This window comes from Phyllobates terribilis, unplaced genomic scaffold, assembly GCF_046119375.1.
Source record: "Phyllobates terribilis strain yellow unplaced genomic scaffold, ASM4611937v1 Scaffold_5__5_contigs__length_657084704, whole genome shotgun sequence".
Lineage (NCBI taxonomy): Eukaryota > Metazoa > Chordata > Amphibia > Anura > Dendrobatidae > Phyllobates > Phyllobates terribilis.
Genome location: NW_027362765.1, coordinates 390,333,289 through 390,348,340, shown reverse-complemented (window position 1 = coordinate 390,348,340; position 15,052 = coordinate 390,333,289). Strand labels below are relative to the sequence as shown.

Here is a 15,052-nt window from a genome sequence, read left to right as displayed (position 1 = left end):
TCTAGCCTGCTGTCCCAATTTTGTTTGGGGTAATCCCCCTGGCCAAATTCAATGCCAAGAACTTTTGCAGAGACTTTGGGTTCTGGAAGGGTGTCCGGGAGATCAAAACCAGGATCTCCTCCTCCCAGCCAGAGACTCTCACACTTATCCCGGTTGATCTTAGACCCGGATGCCTCCGAGTAGCGATTTACCTCTGACATCAGCCATTCTGCCTCCCCGTCAGAGGAAACAAAAACGGTGACATCATCGGCATACGCCACCACTCTCAGAGTGGCTTCCGGTGCTGCCCGGTCCATCCCGATCCCAGCCAACGGTCCACGCTCCACCCTCCTAAGAAGTGGGTCAATCGCAAACACGTACAGTAGCGGGCTCAAGGGACAACCCTGGCGAACACCACACCCAACCTCAAAAGAGCTGCCAATCCAACCGTTCACAAGCGGGAAACTCTCTGCCCCAGCGTACAAGGTCTTAAGCCAATCAACGAACCCCCCCGGCAGGCCATACCTCAGAAGGACAGACCAGAGGTACTCATGATTAACCCGATCAAACGCTTTTGCCTGGTCCAATCACAGCATGTACCCCTTCCAGTGACCAGCCCTACCCTGCTCCACCGCCTCTCGGACACAGAGTACAGCACTAATTGTACTGCGGCCCGGAACACAGCAATACTGGGCCCTCGAAAGGAGTTGGGGTGCAAGTTTCACCAGCCGATTAAACAGCACCTTTGCCAAAACCTTCCTGTCTGCATTGAGAAGCGCTATGGGACACCAATTCTCAATGCAAGATGGGTCCTTACCCTTTGACAAGATGATCAGGGCAGACCTCCTCATTGACTTTGGCAGAGTGCCCGAGGAAAGACACTCATTGAATACCTCAGTCAAGAGGGGAACCAAGGCGTCCTTAAAGGTCTTATAGAATTCAGATGTTAAGCCATCTGGACCGGGAGATTTCTTTAGGGCAAGCCCTTCAATCGCCAACTTAACTTCCTCTTCCCTGATCATCTCTGTCAAAACGCCAAGAGAGGGTTCTGTTATGTTCTGCTACCAAAGCTAAGGAAAGAGAGGAGATCTGTCCCTACTATGAGACTCAGCTGAATCCCTACGATGTAACAGGGAACCTGATCCTGCGATCAGACCTGCTAAAGTCCTAATCTAGTCTGTACGAAGACCTATAGATGTGGGGAGGGAATCCCTACAAGTACTAAGGACTGGGAGGAATATGGGACACCTCCTAACAGAAATAGTAGCAGACAGACGAACAAACAAAATAGATAGAACATAGAGGTCCGTAGACCAAGCAAACTAACAGAGTTAGATACAGAGCACAGGCTAGCTAGAAAGTAGATATACAATTAAGTCCAGCAAAGCCAGAAGGGCGGAGCAGGACTAAATAGGCCAACAAGGTCATGTGACCAGCAAAGGAAAAAAAACCTAACAGCAAGGTTCTAACAGTACCCCCCCCTTCTAAGAGGATCCTCCGGATCCCCTAGGACCAGGCTTATCAGGAAATCTCCTGTGAAACGCTCTGATAAGTCTGGACGCGGAAACATCATCTGACCTCACCCAAGAGTTATCCTCGGGTCCGAAACCTTTCCAGGCCACAAGATACTGCAAACTACCTCTATACCGTCTAGAGTCAAGGATGCGAGAAATTTCATATTCCCCGTCCTCCACCACCGGAGGAACAGAGGCAGAGGCGTCACCATCCGACACAACAGCTTTTTTTAACAGAGAGACATGAAAGACCGGATTAATTCTCCAGGAGGTAGGAACCTCCAACCTAACAGCAGATTGGTTGACAACCTGAAGCACCTTAAAGGGCCCTACAAACTTGGGACCCAATTTCTTAGAAGGAATCCTCAACCGCAGATTCCTAGAGGACAACCAAACCATGTCACCAACAGCGAACAAAACCTCCTGTCGTTTCCTATCAAAGTAGTCTTTAGATTTTCTGTTGGCCTCCTGAAGATTACCACGCACATCCGTCCAAACTCTTTCCAAATCACCGGAAAAATTCTCCTCCTCAGGCACGGCAGATCCCAACTTGGAGAACGACCCAAACGACGGATGTCTCCCAGAACAACAAAAAAAAGGCGAACAACCAGCAGAAGAAGATGTATGATTGTTCAGAGCAAATTCGGCAAGTGGCAGAAACTCAGACCACCCCTCTTGATTGTCTGCCACAAAACAACGCAAGAACTGCTCAACATCCTGGTTTTTCCTTTCTGTCTGGCCATTAGATTCAGGATGATATCCGGACGAAAACGACAAATGAATTCCCAACCTGTCACAAAAGGCACGCCAAAAACGAGCCACGAACTGAGGACCCCTATCAGAAACAATGTCAGTAGGAACGCCATGAAGTCTGACAATTTCCTTGACAAAGGCCTTAGCGAGAGTTTTAGCGCAGGGCAGTTTGACGAAGGGAACCAAGTGACACATCTTGCTAAAGCGGTCCACGACCACCCAGATGACAGTAAAACCCTCAGAGGGGGGAAGGTCAGTTATAAAGTCCATAGCCAAATGTGTCCAAGGAGCACTGGGGACCTCCAAAGGACAAAGCAACCCCGCAGCAGGAGTATGTGAGGACTTAGATCTAGCACATATAGTACATTGGCGCACCCACTTAATGACTTCCTTCTGCCATCCAGGCCACCAAAAACTGCGACCCACCAGTCTCTTGGTCTCAGAGATTCCGGGATGACCTGCCAACCGAGATTCGTGACACTCAACAAACAAATCTCTCCTAAAGGTCTCAGGCACAAACAACCTCCCATGAGGAGTGTTAGATGGGGCATTCTCCTGTGCTTTAAGAATCTCATCTTCCAAAACGGAGTCCAAAGCAGCTATCACAACACCTTCTTGTAAAATGTTTTCCTCTTTCTCAGCACCGACTATGGGAGAAAAACTGCGAGACAAGGCATCCGCCTTAACATTCTTAGTACCAGGGATGTAAGTAACGGAGAAATTAAACCGCGAGAAAAACAGTGCCCACCTAGCCTGACGGGCATTCAGGCGCTTGGCAGCATCAAGATATATCAGATTTTTATGATCCGTAAGAACCTGAACGGGAAATTCCGCACCTTCCAAGAAGTGGCGCCAGTGTTCAAATGCGAGTTTAATAGCCAATAATTCCCGATTACCAATATCGTAATTCAATTCAGTCTCCGAAAATTTTTTTGAAAAAAAGGCACAGGGATGTAATCCATCCCCGTTATCCTGAGACAATACTGCGCCAACCCCCACAGAGGAAGCATCAACCTCAACCAAAAACGGCCTAGTAACATCAGGCTGCATAAGGATGGGAGCAGAGGTGAACCTCTCCTTGAGATACACAAAAGCTTCAATGGCCTCAGAAGACCACTGAACCGCATCAGCACCTTTCCTGGTGAGATCAGTCAGAGGTTTGACAATACTAGAAAAAATTTTTATGAATTTTCTATAGTAATTGGCGAAACCCAAAAACATCTGTATCGATTTCAAACCAATAGGCCTAGGCCATTCCTGCACAGCCTGAACCTTAACCGGATCCATCTCAAAACCTTTGCTGGAGATAATGTAGCCCAAAAAACTAATTCTCTGTACAGCGAACTCACATTTCTCCAGCTTAGCAAAAAGCGAATTGTCCATTAATAACTGTAATACCTCACGCACGCTCCGCCAATGAGACTCCAGATCTGGCGAATAAATCAAAATGTCATCCAAATACACAACCACATTTTTACCGATCAAAGGTCTAAGGATGTCATTAATCAGATTCTGAAAAAATGCAGGAGCATTAGTAAGACCAAAAGGCATAACCAGATTCTCAAAATGACCCACAGGAGTGTTAAAAGCAGTCTTCCATTCATCACCCTCCTTCATGCGCAACAGATTGTATGCCCCCTTAAGGTCAATTTTAGAGAACCACTTGGCCCCCAATAACTGGTTAAACAGATCAGGAATCAATGGCAGTGGGTAAGGATTGCGTACCGTAATTTTGTTAATCTCACGAAAATCCAGACAAGGACGTAAACCGCCGTCCTTTTTTTTTACAAAAAAAAATCCAACCGCCACAGGAGACTTAGAGGGCCTAATGTGACCGGCGGCCAAGCTTGTCTGTATGTATTCCTCCAAAGCCTTCCTCTCAGGAATAGTAAGGTTAAATAAACGACTCTTAGGAAGAGTCGCTCCAGGGACAAATTCAATAGAACAATCATAGTCTCTATGGGGAGGCAAAACCTGCGATTCCTTCTCAGAAAAAACTCTCCAAAAATCCTGAATAGGAACAGGCAATTCTCCCCTATCCAAAGCTGCAATACGCCCGTTACAACACTTGTCATAACATTTATGGCTCCAGGATTTAATTTCACTGGTAGACCAATCCAGTACAGGATTGTGAAATTTTAACCAGGGCAAACCCAATATTACTGGAGAAGGCAAGTTATTCAACACTACCAAATCCAATTTCTCATGGTGAACACCATTAATAGTGAGAGGAAATTCACAGACCTTGAGAGTAATATTCTTCAAAGGGGAGCCATCCACAGAAACCACAGCAATGGGGGATGACAAAGGTTCAGGTTTTAAATTGAGTTTTTCCACGAATCCCCCATCAATTACATTCAGTGTAGACCCGCAATCAACAAACACCCGAAATTCCATTAATTTTTCCTGAGCAATCGTGGAAGCAGCTAAAAATATACCCTTGGAATTTAAACAGGCAATACGGGCGTGACTGACCATTTTTTTTTCTTTCTTCATACGAAGCTCACAGCCTTTAATCAAATGACCAGATTTTCCGCAGTAGAAACACAAGCCTTGCGAAAAACGACGGTCTTTTTCTTGAGAGCGAGGTGCCACCGATCCAATCTCCATCGGTTCACCACTGTTAGTACACACATTATCATAACCAGAAACTGACATAGCAGAGGATTTGCTCTCATTAACCCTAGCACGCAGTCTTCTATCCACCCGTATAGCTAATTGCATAGCCTGTTGCAAATCTTCAGGTGTAGGATAAGCAATTAGCAGGTCTTTAACCCTTTCACTGAGCCCAGCAAGAAATAGACTTTTCAGAGCAGAATCGTTCCACCCTGTTTGAGTGGACCAACGACGAAAATGTGTACAATATTTTTCCACATTACCCGATCCTTGTTTTAGACGTCTCAACTCAGTCTCAGCTGATGCGACACGGTCAGGATCATCATATAATAGTCCCAAAGCAGAAAAAAAACTATCCACTGATCTGAAGCATGAATCACTAGGTTGCAAAGAAAAGGCCCACTCCTGAGGCTCTTTGCGCAAAAGTGACATTATGAACCCTACGCGCTGGGATTCATCCCCAGAGGACTTAGGTCTCAAACGAAAATACAATAAGCAAGCATTTTTAAATGAAAAAAATTCTCGGTGTTCACCAAAAAACAAATCCGGCAAACATACCTTAGGCTCCAAGAAATGTGCTCCAGGACAGTTACTCACGTGCTGACGGAGCTCGGCCACCTCCAGAGAGAGTCCCTGCAGGCGATGAGCCAAATCCTGAACCGACACCATGATGGAACAGAAAAATCTTTCCTTAGAGAATTTGCTGGCTGGACTTACTGTTATGTTCTGCTACCAAAGCTAAGGAAAGAGAGGAGATCTGTCCCTACTATGAGACTCAGCTGAATCCCTACGATGTAACAGGGAACCTGATCCTGCGATCAGACCTGCTAAAGTCCTAATCTAGTCTGTACGAAGACCTATAGATGTGGGGAGGGAATCCCTACAAGTACTAAGGACTGGGAGGAATATGGGACACCTCCTAACAGAAATAGTAGCAGACAGACGAACAAACAAAATAGATAGAACATAGAGGTCCGTAGACCAAGCAAACTAACAGAGTTAGATACAGAGCACAGGCTAGCTAGAAAGTAGATATACAATGAAGTCCAGCAAAGCCAGAAGGGCGGAGCAGGACTAAATAGGCCAACAAGGTCATGTGACCAGCAAAGGAAAAAAAACCTAACAGCAAGGTTCTAACAGGATCTACCCCTGTTTCAGGGACGGCTTCAGCCAGAAAAGCCGACATCTCATCCCAATCCAGATCCCTCTTCCCCAAGAGGTGCGAGTAGAAGGATCTGACGACCTCCAGGATCCCTGATCTGGATCTTTTCAGGGACCCTGCAGTGTCAACCAGTCCTGTAACAACTTTACTATTCACTGACATCTTGCAGTTTCTGTAAGGGTCGGGCGAGCGGTACTTCCCGTAATCCCTCTCAAAAACCAAAGATGCGTGTCTATCATACTGACACCTCATTAGCAAAGATTTCACTCTGGAGATCTCCTCGCGGCTACCTCCAATTGAGACAAGATGCTCGAGTTTCCTCCTCAGGCCCTGATACAGGCGGTACCTGTCCAGGCTCCTGAGGCTCGAGAGCTGGTGGAAGAATCTCGCCACCCTTTTCTTAAACATCTCCCACCACTCTGACTTACTACTACAAAGATCCAGTAAGGGTACCTGGCTCTGAAGAAAATCCTCAAAGGACTGTCTTATCTCCGCTTCTTCCAAGAGAGACGAATTGAGCCTCCAAAAGCCTCTTCCCATCCGGGGGGTCTCTGTAACATTCAGGGAAAACAAAATCATACAGTGATCGGAGAACTCCACCTCAACAACAGATACTGCTGAAGAGACGGCTTCCTCCTTTAAATAAAACCTGTCTATCCTGGACCTACAGTTACCTCTATGATAGGTGAACCCCTCGTGGCCTGCGGTGTGCCGGATGTGGACATCCACCAGGAGAGCCTCACTAGCTATACTATTAAGGGCGACGCTATCATAAGTCAGCTTGTCTCTGGAACCTCCTCTATCCTGGGGCCTCGTGACAGTGTTGAAGTCCCCTCCAAAGACGACCTGCCGACTCGTAAAAAGGTAGGGCTTGATCCTCGTAAAGAGACACTTCCGGTCCCACTTAGATTGGGGACCATAGATGTTAATGAGCCGGAGCTCTTGTCCCTTCATGAGGACATCTAATATCAGGCACCTCCCCATTTCTAACTCAAGAACCCGTCGGCATTCTACCGGTGCGGTAAAAAGGACCGCCACTCCGCTATATGGCTCGGCCGCAAGAGACCAATAGGAGGGCCCGAGTCTCCACTCCCTCTTAGCTATAAACACCTCTGCCATATTTGGCAGCCTGGTTTCTTGCAAAAAGAAAATGTCAGCTTCAACCCAGTTGAGAAAATCAAAGGCCGCAAATCTAGCCATATTTGACTTAATGCTGGCGACATTAATGGACGCCAGCGTCAACGGAGTGGGTACCGCCATCATTGGTGATTAAGTTAGACGGCTTTCCTCTTCCCACTCCCCTTATCCTCTGCCTCAGACGAGGAATCCTTCCCCCTCTTTAATGACATAGAGGTGTCCATTTCAGCATTTTTCCTTCTTTTCTCGTCCTCGTCTCCGGACTCTGGGCCAGTCCCTCCCCCCAAGGACCTTGCATCCCCAGGAGAAGGAGACTCGGCTCCCCCCTGTAAGCTCCGCTGAAGCCGGAACCTCATCCTCAGCCTCCTCCTCAGAGGAAGAGATGTTATCAAGGGCTTGGAACCGGTTAGAAAGACCAACCAGAGGGGAGTCGGTTTTACCTTCCTTAGGTACCTTGGTCAGAGCGGGAGAAGATGTTTTATCTCCCTTCTTTTTCTTCTTTTTGGTGCCGAGCTTACGCTTGTTCTCTAGCCACCGCTTATTATCCTCATCCATACTTTCATAATGGGAGGATTCTGAGGCAGAGGCAGTTTCCTCCCTGTGGATCCTCCTGACCTCCTCATCCAACTCATCATCCCTCGGGGCCTCAGCAGCAAGACTGGCATCCAGGACAGGGGCTGCCCCGGTAGTCTGGGGCTCGCCCCGCTCCCTCTCCTGTCTGCGCTTGTCTAGACGCCTCAGCTGGGCAGGCGTCTTTTTATTGCTTTTCTTCCCTGGCCCCTCAGCTCCCCCACCCCTGCTAGTCCCCTCCCCAGCAGAATCGGCCTCACGGCTTTCTCCCACCGGGGTCTCGACTGCATTAGCGAAGGAGCGAGGACAACGGCTGAATGGGTGACCTAACTCACCACACAGGTGGCACCTAATCTCCACACAAGAGGCAGCAAGATGGCCGACACCCCCACACAACGCGCATTTCTGCACAGTGCAGTTTGCACTGAAGTGTGTGGGGTCGCCGCACCTGTGACAGAGCTTCGGTTGCCCCTGGTAGAAGACCAGGATACGATCCCTACCCAGGAAGGCAGACGATGGAATGTGGGCAACCGTACCACCTGAACGCTTAAGTTTTACCATAAACGTCCAGGCCCCTGACCAGATACCAAACTCGTCGCGGTTTTTCTTTGGCATCTCCACCACCTCTCCATACCGACCAAGCCACGTCATGATGTCATAGCAAGAAAGCGACTCGTTACGAGTCATCACGGTCACTTTCTTGATCTGGTTTTGGCGAGACACTGCCTGAACGGCAAAGTCTCGCCAGCCGGGCTCATTTTTTGCCAACTCATAATTCGCCCAGAAGAGCTCAAGCCCCTCCGGCCGAACAAAGCTGACATCAAACTCAGGCGTGGAATAGGGATGTATCAAGGCGTAGATGTCAATCGCCTTGAAGCCCATCCTCAGCAGGAGCTCCACAACTTTAGACCTTGGAGGACATGCATCACTGCCCCTCCACCGAAGACGGACCACATTCCTACGCACACTGCCTGGCCCGGCTGTTGGGAGGGACCACACTGTATCCCCCCCCTTTTTGCTCTCGGAAGGCCCCGAGGCCATGCCTCTCTATCCGGAAGGATAGATCAACCTCTCGACCCTCTACCATTAGTGATCTCTCCCCCTTCTTTAGAGCCTCCAGAAGGCGCCGTTGCAACATGCCATCCCCAAAGCCCGGAGACGAGGAGGATGCACTATTTGCCCCGGAGGTGACACTGGCATAACTCTGGACAGGTGTTGCCACCCCCGGGGGGGCAACCGGACCAGTGACCACATCAGCCCCAACAGTATCACCATTACCCACCTCCATCTCACCCTCCACCAAACCAGCAACCACACCACTAGACAATGAATTAGCCTCATTCACCTCCACCACCACATTCATTCCTGCTGGACCAGTAACAATGGTGGATGACCTTTTGACCTCCGCATCAGGCACAAGGGGCTCAGTCACCTCCATAGAACTGGAGACGACCTCTCCCCCGGTCTTATGTGTGCCATCCACATCATTGGTCGGTAATTTCTGCTGTTTGGCATTCGGTATAATGTGCCGCTGACATTTGGCTGCTGTTAGGCGCCGCTGATCTTTAGCATCAGGATCTTCCGGACCAGCGATGCCAACACAAAATAGCACTTTGGTGGGAGGACCGGAACGCTCAGCCCCGACAGCCCCCTCACACTGCCGCCGCTTCTCAACTAAGTGATCAGCGGCAACAGCATTCAGAGGCGCCGAGGCTACCGGAGCTGCCCCCGACACCGGGCCGCTCCCCCCTCCCACTGAGGAGCACACCACAGCATCGTGGCCTGATGGAACGCCTGCCGCCGGGCCGCCCTCACTGTCCAGCCTCTCGGCTGATGCACCTCCTGCTGCGTCCCCGCTACTACAAGCAGAGACGGAGCTCTGCGCCTCACTACCGCGCTCTGTAATCTCCCCGCGCCTTTGCACCGGATCCACAGCAGAACCCGGGCTGGGCTGGGCAACGGGGCTTATACAGCGAGCTGAGCCTGCCGCCGACTCAGGGAGGGGGGCATATACGTATCTTACCGCTTCCTGCAGCTTTGGCTTGGTCTTCTTTGCCTTTTTGTGGCCCCCAGGTGCCTCTTCTGGTAGATCGTCACCAAGATGGAAGTTTTGGAGGCACACTGGGGACTCCAGGAGCTTTATCTCGGCCATTAGCGCCCCTCCCTGGCCGCTGCTGTCACTGTCCTCCCCAGAGCCAGCAGAACTGTGACCGGATGTCACTGTCGCCTGTCCTGCAGGGAGCTCACTGCACGTGGCCTGCGGGTGACTTTGCAGGCTGCCAGGTGGGGCTTCCTGCTGGTCATCATCACTCTCATCATCCACCTGGCTCTCAGGCTGCAGCCCCATCTGCCTTTGCTCTCTGGTATCAGCCATTTCTCTGTAGCGGTCTTCATTTATTAGTTTTTCTTTGAATGGACCACTCTGCTCTCTGATGGTGGCGTTCCTTAATTCCAGCAGGTGAATCTCACTGGTCAGCCTCTTTACTTCAGCCTGGAGCTTGGCCTTCCTTGGTTTGGAGGCCCCTGCAGCTTTTGCGCTTGTGCAGCGCAGCTCCTCCCGGAGCCTCCTGATGTGCTTACTGGCATCTTCATACTCACGGAGGTGGATCATGACCCGGGAGGCATAGGTGGACACAGACTCCCGGGGTCCCTGCAGCGCCCAACCCCCCTCAGTAAGGTGGGCCTCACCTCCATGAGCACTCAGCTTTCCTCCGGAAGGAGCGCCATCATGCACGCCGCTGTCAGGCTTTTCCTCCATGCTGGAAGCCTTGCGGCTTCTAGGGGTCTCCACAATCCCGGGAGGAGTAGGAGTCACATTGCTGCGACTCCTGGTGCAGCGTCTCACCCCCGAGTCCTCTGATATGCAGGCCGGTTGCTGGTTTCTTCTGCCCCCCGCCGGCCTGGTTCGGGAAGCAGAAGCCTGGGATTTGGCTCCTTCACTCATCCCAGAAACCCACTCTCTCTGGAAAAGAGAGAGAGCAGGTCCCCAGGTGGAGAGGTGTTGGTTTCTCAGAGATCAGGAGCTCACAGCAGGATCTGCAGCCACCACACCCGTAATCAGCACACTGACTAGCAGCTGATCAGAGCTGCACCCAGTATGCTGCTGGTGCAGTCACTGTGTACATACATTACATTACTTCTCCTGTACTGACCCTGAGTTACATCCTGTATTATACTCCAGAGCTGCACTCACTATTCTGCTGGTGCAGTCACTGTGTACATACATTACATTACTTCTCCTGTACTGATCCTGAGTTACATCCTGTATTATACTCCAGAGCTGCACTAACTATTCTGCTGGTGCAGTCACTGTGTACATACTGTACATTACATTACTGATCCTGTACTGATCCTGAGTTACATCCTGTATTATACCGCAGAGCTGCACTCACTATTCTGCTGGTGCAGTCACTGTGTACATACATTACATTACTGATCCTGAGTTACATCCTGTATTATACCCCAGAGCTGCACTCACTATTCTGCTGGTGCAGTCACTGTGTACATACATTACATTACTGATCCTGTACTGATCCTGAGTTACATCCTGTATTATACTCCAGAGCTGCACTCACTATTCTGCTGGTGCAGTCACTGTGTACATACATTACATTACTGATCCTGTACTGATCCTGAGTTACATCCTGTATTATACCCCAGAGCTGCACTCACTATTCTGCTGGTGCAGTCACTGTGTACATACATTACATTACCGATCCTGTACTGATCCTGAGTTACATCCTGTATTATACTCCAGAGCTGCACTCACTATTCTCCTGGTGCAGTCACTGTGTACATACATTACATTACTGCTCCTGAGTTACATCCTGTATTATACTCCAGAGCTGCACTCACTATTCTGCTGGTGGAGTCACTGTGTACATACATTACTTTACTGATCCTGAGTTACATCCTGTATTATACTCCAGAGCTGCACTCACTATTCTGCTGGTGGAGTCACTGTGTACATACATTACATTACTGCTCCTGAGTTACATCCTGTATTATACCCCAGAGCTGCACTCACTATTCTGCTGGTGCAGTCACTGTGTACATACATTACATTACTGATCCTGTACTGATCCTGAGTTACATCCTTTATTATACCCAGAGCTGCACTCACTATTCTGCTGGTGGAGTCACTGTGTACATACATTACATTAGTGATCCTGAGTTACATCCTGTATTATACTCCAGAGCTGCACTCACTATTCTGCTGGTGGAGTCACTGTGTACATATATTACATTACTGCTCCTGAGTTGCATCCTGTATTATACCCCAGAGCTGCACTCACTATTCTGCTGGTGCAGTCACTGTGTACATACATTACATTACTGATCCTGTACTGATCCTGAGTTACATCCTGTATTATACTCCAGAGCTGCACTCACTATTCTGCTGGTGCAGTCACTGTGTACATACATTACATTACTGCTCCTGAGTTACATCCTGTATTATACTCCAGAGCTGCACTCACTATTCTGCTGGTGCAGTCACTGTGTACATACATTACATTACTGATCCTGAGTTACATCCTGTATTATACTCCAGAGCTGCACTCACTATTCTGCTGGTGCAGTCACTGTGTACAAACATTACATTACTGATCCTGAGTTACATCCTGTATTATACTCCAGAGCTGAACTCACTATTCTGCCGTTGCAGTCACCGTGCACATACATTACATTACTGATCCTGAGTTACATCCTGTATTATACTCCAGAGCTGCACTCACTATTCTGCTGGTGCAGTCACTGTGTACATACATTACATTACTGATCCTGTACTGATCCTGAGTTACATCCTGTATTATACTCCAGAGCTGCACTCACTATTCTGATGGTGCAGTCACTGTGTACATACATTACATTACTGATCCTGTGCTGATCCTGAGTTACATCCTGTATTATATTCCAGAGCTGCACTCACTATTCTGCTGGTGCAGTCACTGTGTACATACATTATATTACTGATCCTGAGTTACATCCTGTATTATACTCTAGAGCTGCACTCACTATTCTGCTGGTGCAGTCACTGTGTACATACATTACATTACTGATCCTGTACTGATGCTGAGTTACATCCTGTATTATACTCCAGAGCTGCACTCACTATTCTGATGGTGCAGTCACTGTGTACATACATTATATTACTGATCCTGAGTTACATCCTGTATTATACTCTAGAGCTGCACTCACTATTCTGCTGGTGCAGTCACTGTGTACATACATTACATTACTGATCCTGAGTTACATCCTGTATTATACTCCAGAGCTGCGCTCACTATTCTGCTGGTGCAGTCACTGTGTACATACATTACATTACTAATCCTGTACTGATCCTGAGTTACATCCTGTATTATACTCCAGAGCTGCACTCACTATTCTGCTGGTGCAGTCACTGTGTACATACATTCCATTACTGATCCTGAGTTACATCCTGTATTATCCTCCAGAGCTGCACTCACTATTCTGCCGGTGCAGTCACTGTGAACATACATTACATTACTGATCCTGTACTGATCCTGAGTTACATCCTGTATTATACTCCAGAGCTGCACTCACTATTCTGCTGGTGCAGTCACTGTGTATATACTGTACATTACATTACTGATCCTGTACTGATCCTGAGTTACATCCTGTATTATACCCCAGAGCTGCACTCACTATTCTGCTGGTGCAGTCACTGTGTACATACATTACATTACTTATCCTGTACTGATCCTGAGTTACATCCTGTATTATACTCCAGAGCTGCACTCACTATTCTGCTGGTGCAGTCACTGTGTATATACTGTACATTACATTACTGATCCTGTACTGATCCTGAGTTACATCCTGTATTATACCCCAGAGCTGCACTCACTATTCTGCTGGTGCAGTCACTGTGTACATACATTACATTACTGATCCTGTACTGATCCTGAGTTACATCCTGTATTATACTCCAGAGCTGCACTCACTATTCTGCTGGTGCAGTCACTGTGTACATACAATACATTACTGCTCCTGAGTTACATCCTGTATTATACTCCAGAGCTGCACTCACTATTCTGCTGGTGGAGTCACTGTGTACATACATTACATTACTGATCCTGAGTTACATCCTGTATTATACTCCAGAGCTGCACTCACTATTCTGCTGGTGGAATCACTGAGTACATACATTACATTACTGATCCTGAGTTACATCCTGTATTGTACTCCAGAGCTGCACTCACTATTCTGCTGGTGCAGTCACTGTGTACATACATTACATTACTGCTCCTGAGTTACATCCTGTATTATACCCCAGAGCTGCACTCACTATTCTGCTGGTGCAGTCACTGTGTACATACATTACATTACTGATCCTGAGTTACATCCTGTATTATACTCCAGAGCTGCACTCACTATTCTGCCGATGCAGTCACTGTGTACATATATTACATTACTGATCATGAGTTATATCCTGTATTATACTCCAGAGCTACACTCACTATTCTGCTGGTACAGTCACTGTGTACATACATTACATTACTGATCCTGTACTGATCCTGAGTTACATCCTGTATTATACTCCAGAGCTGCACTCACTATTCTGCTGGTGCAGTCACTGTGTACATACATTACATTACTGATCCTGAGTTACATCCTGTATTATACTCCAGAGCTGCACTCACTATTCTGCTGGTGCAGTCACTGTGTACATACATTACATTACTGATCCTGAGTTACATCCTGTATTATACTCCAGAGCTGCACTCACTATTCTGCTGGTGCAGTCACTGTGTACATACATTACATTACTGCTCCTGAGTTACATCCTGTATTATACTCCAGAGCTGCACTCACTATTCTGCTGGTGGAGTCACTGTGTACATACATTACATTACTGATCCTGAGATACATCCTGTATTATACTCCAGAGCTGCACACACTATTCTGCTGGTGGAATCACTGTGTACATACATTACATTACTGATCCTGAGTTACATCCTGTATTATACTCCAGAGCTGCACTCACTATTCTGCTGGTGCAGTCACTGTGTACATACATTACATTACTGATCCTGAGTTCCATCCTGTATTATACTCCAGAGCTGCACTCACTATTCTGCTGGTGCAGTCACTGTGTACATACATTACATTACTGATCCTGAGTTACATCCTGTATTATACTCCAGAGCTGCACTCACTATTCTGCTGGTGCAGTCACTGTGTACATACATTACATTATTGCTCCTGAGTTACATCCTGTATTATACTCCAGAGCTGCACTCACTATTCTGCTGGTGGAGTCACTGTGTACATACATTACATTACTGATCCTGAGATACAT

The 15,052-nt window shown here is 48.0% G+C and overlaps 1 protein-coding gene across 3 annotated transcripts in view; it reads right to left on the bottom strand.

Moving 5' to 3' along the window:
• The window catches only part of HOGA1 (4-hydroxy-2-oxoglutarate aldolase 1), an 83,396-nt gene that overhangs the window by 21,229 nt on the left and 47,115 nt on the right, over positions 1-15,052 (bottom strand). Inside the window, exon 8 of one of the 3 annotated variants that reach the window (XM_073684972.1) lies at positions 6,478-6,575. The exons of 1 other annotated variant lie outside the window; for it this stretch is intronic. In XM_073684972.1, the coding sequence (XP_073541073.1) occupies positions 6,510-6,575 (66 nt within the window). In that variant the 3' untranslated portion in view covers positions 6,478-6,509. Of the gene's footprint in view, positions 1-6,477; positions 6,576-9,754; positions 10,828-15,052 lie in introns of those variants that run through there. One more of the 3 variants, XM_073684973.1, reaches the window with a different exon arrangement.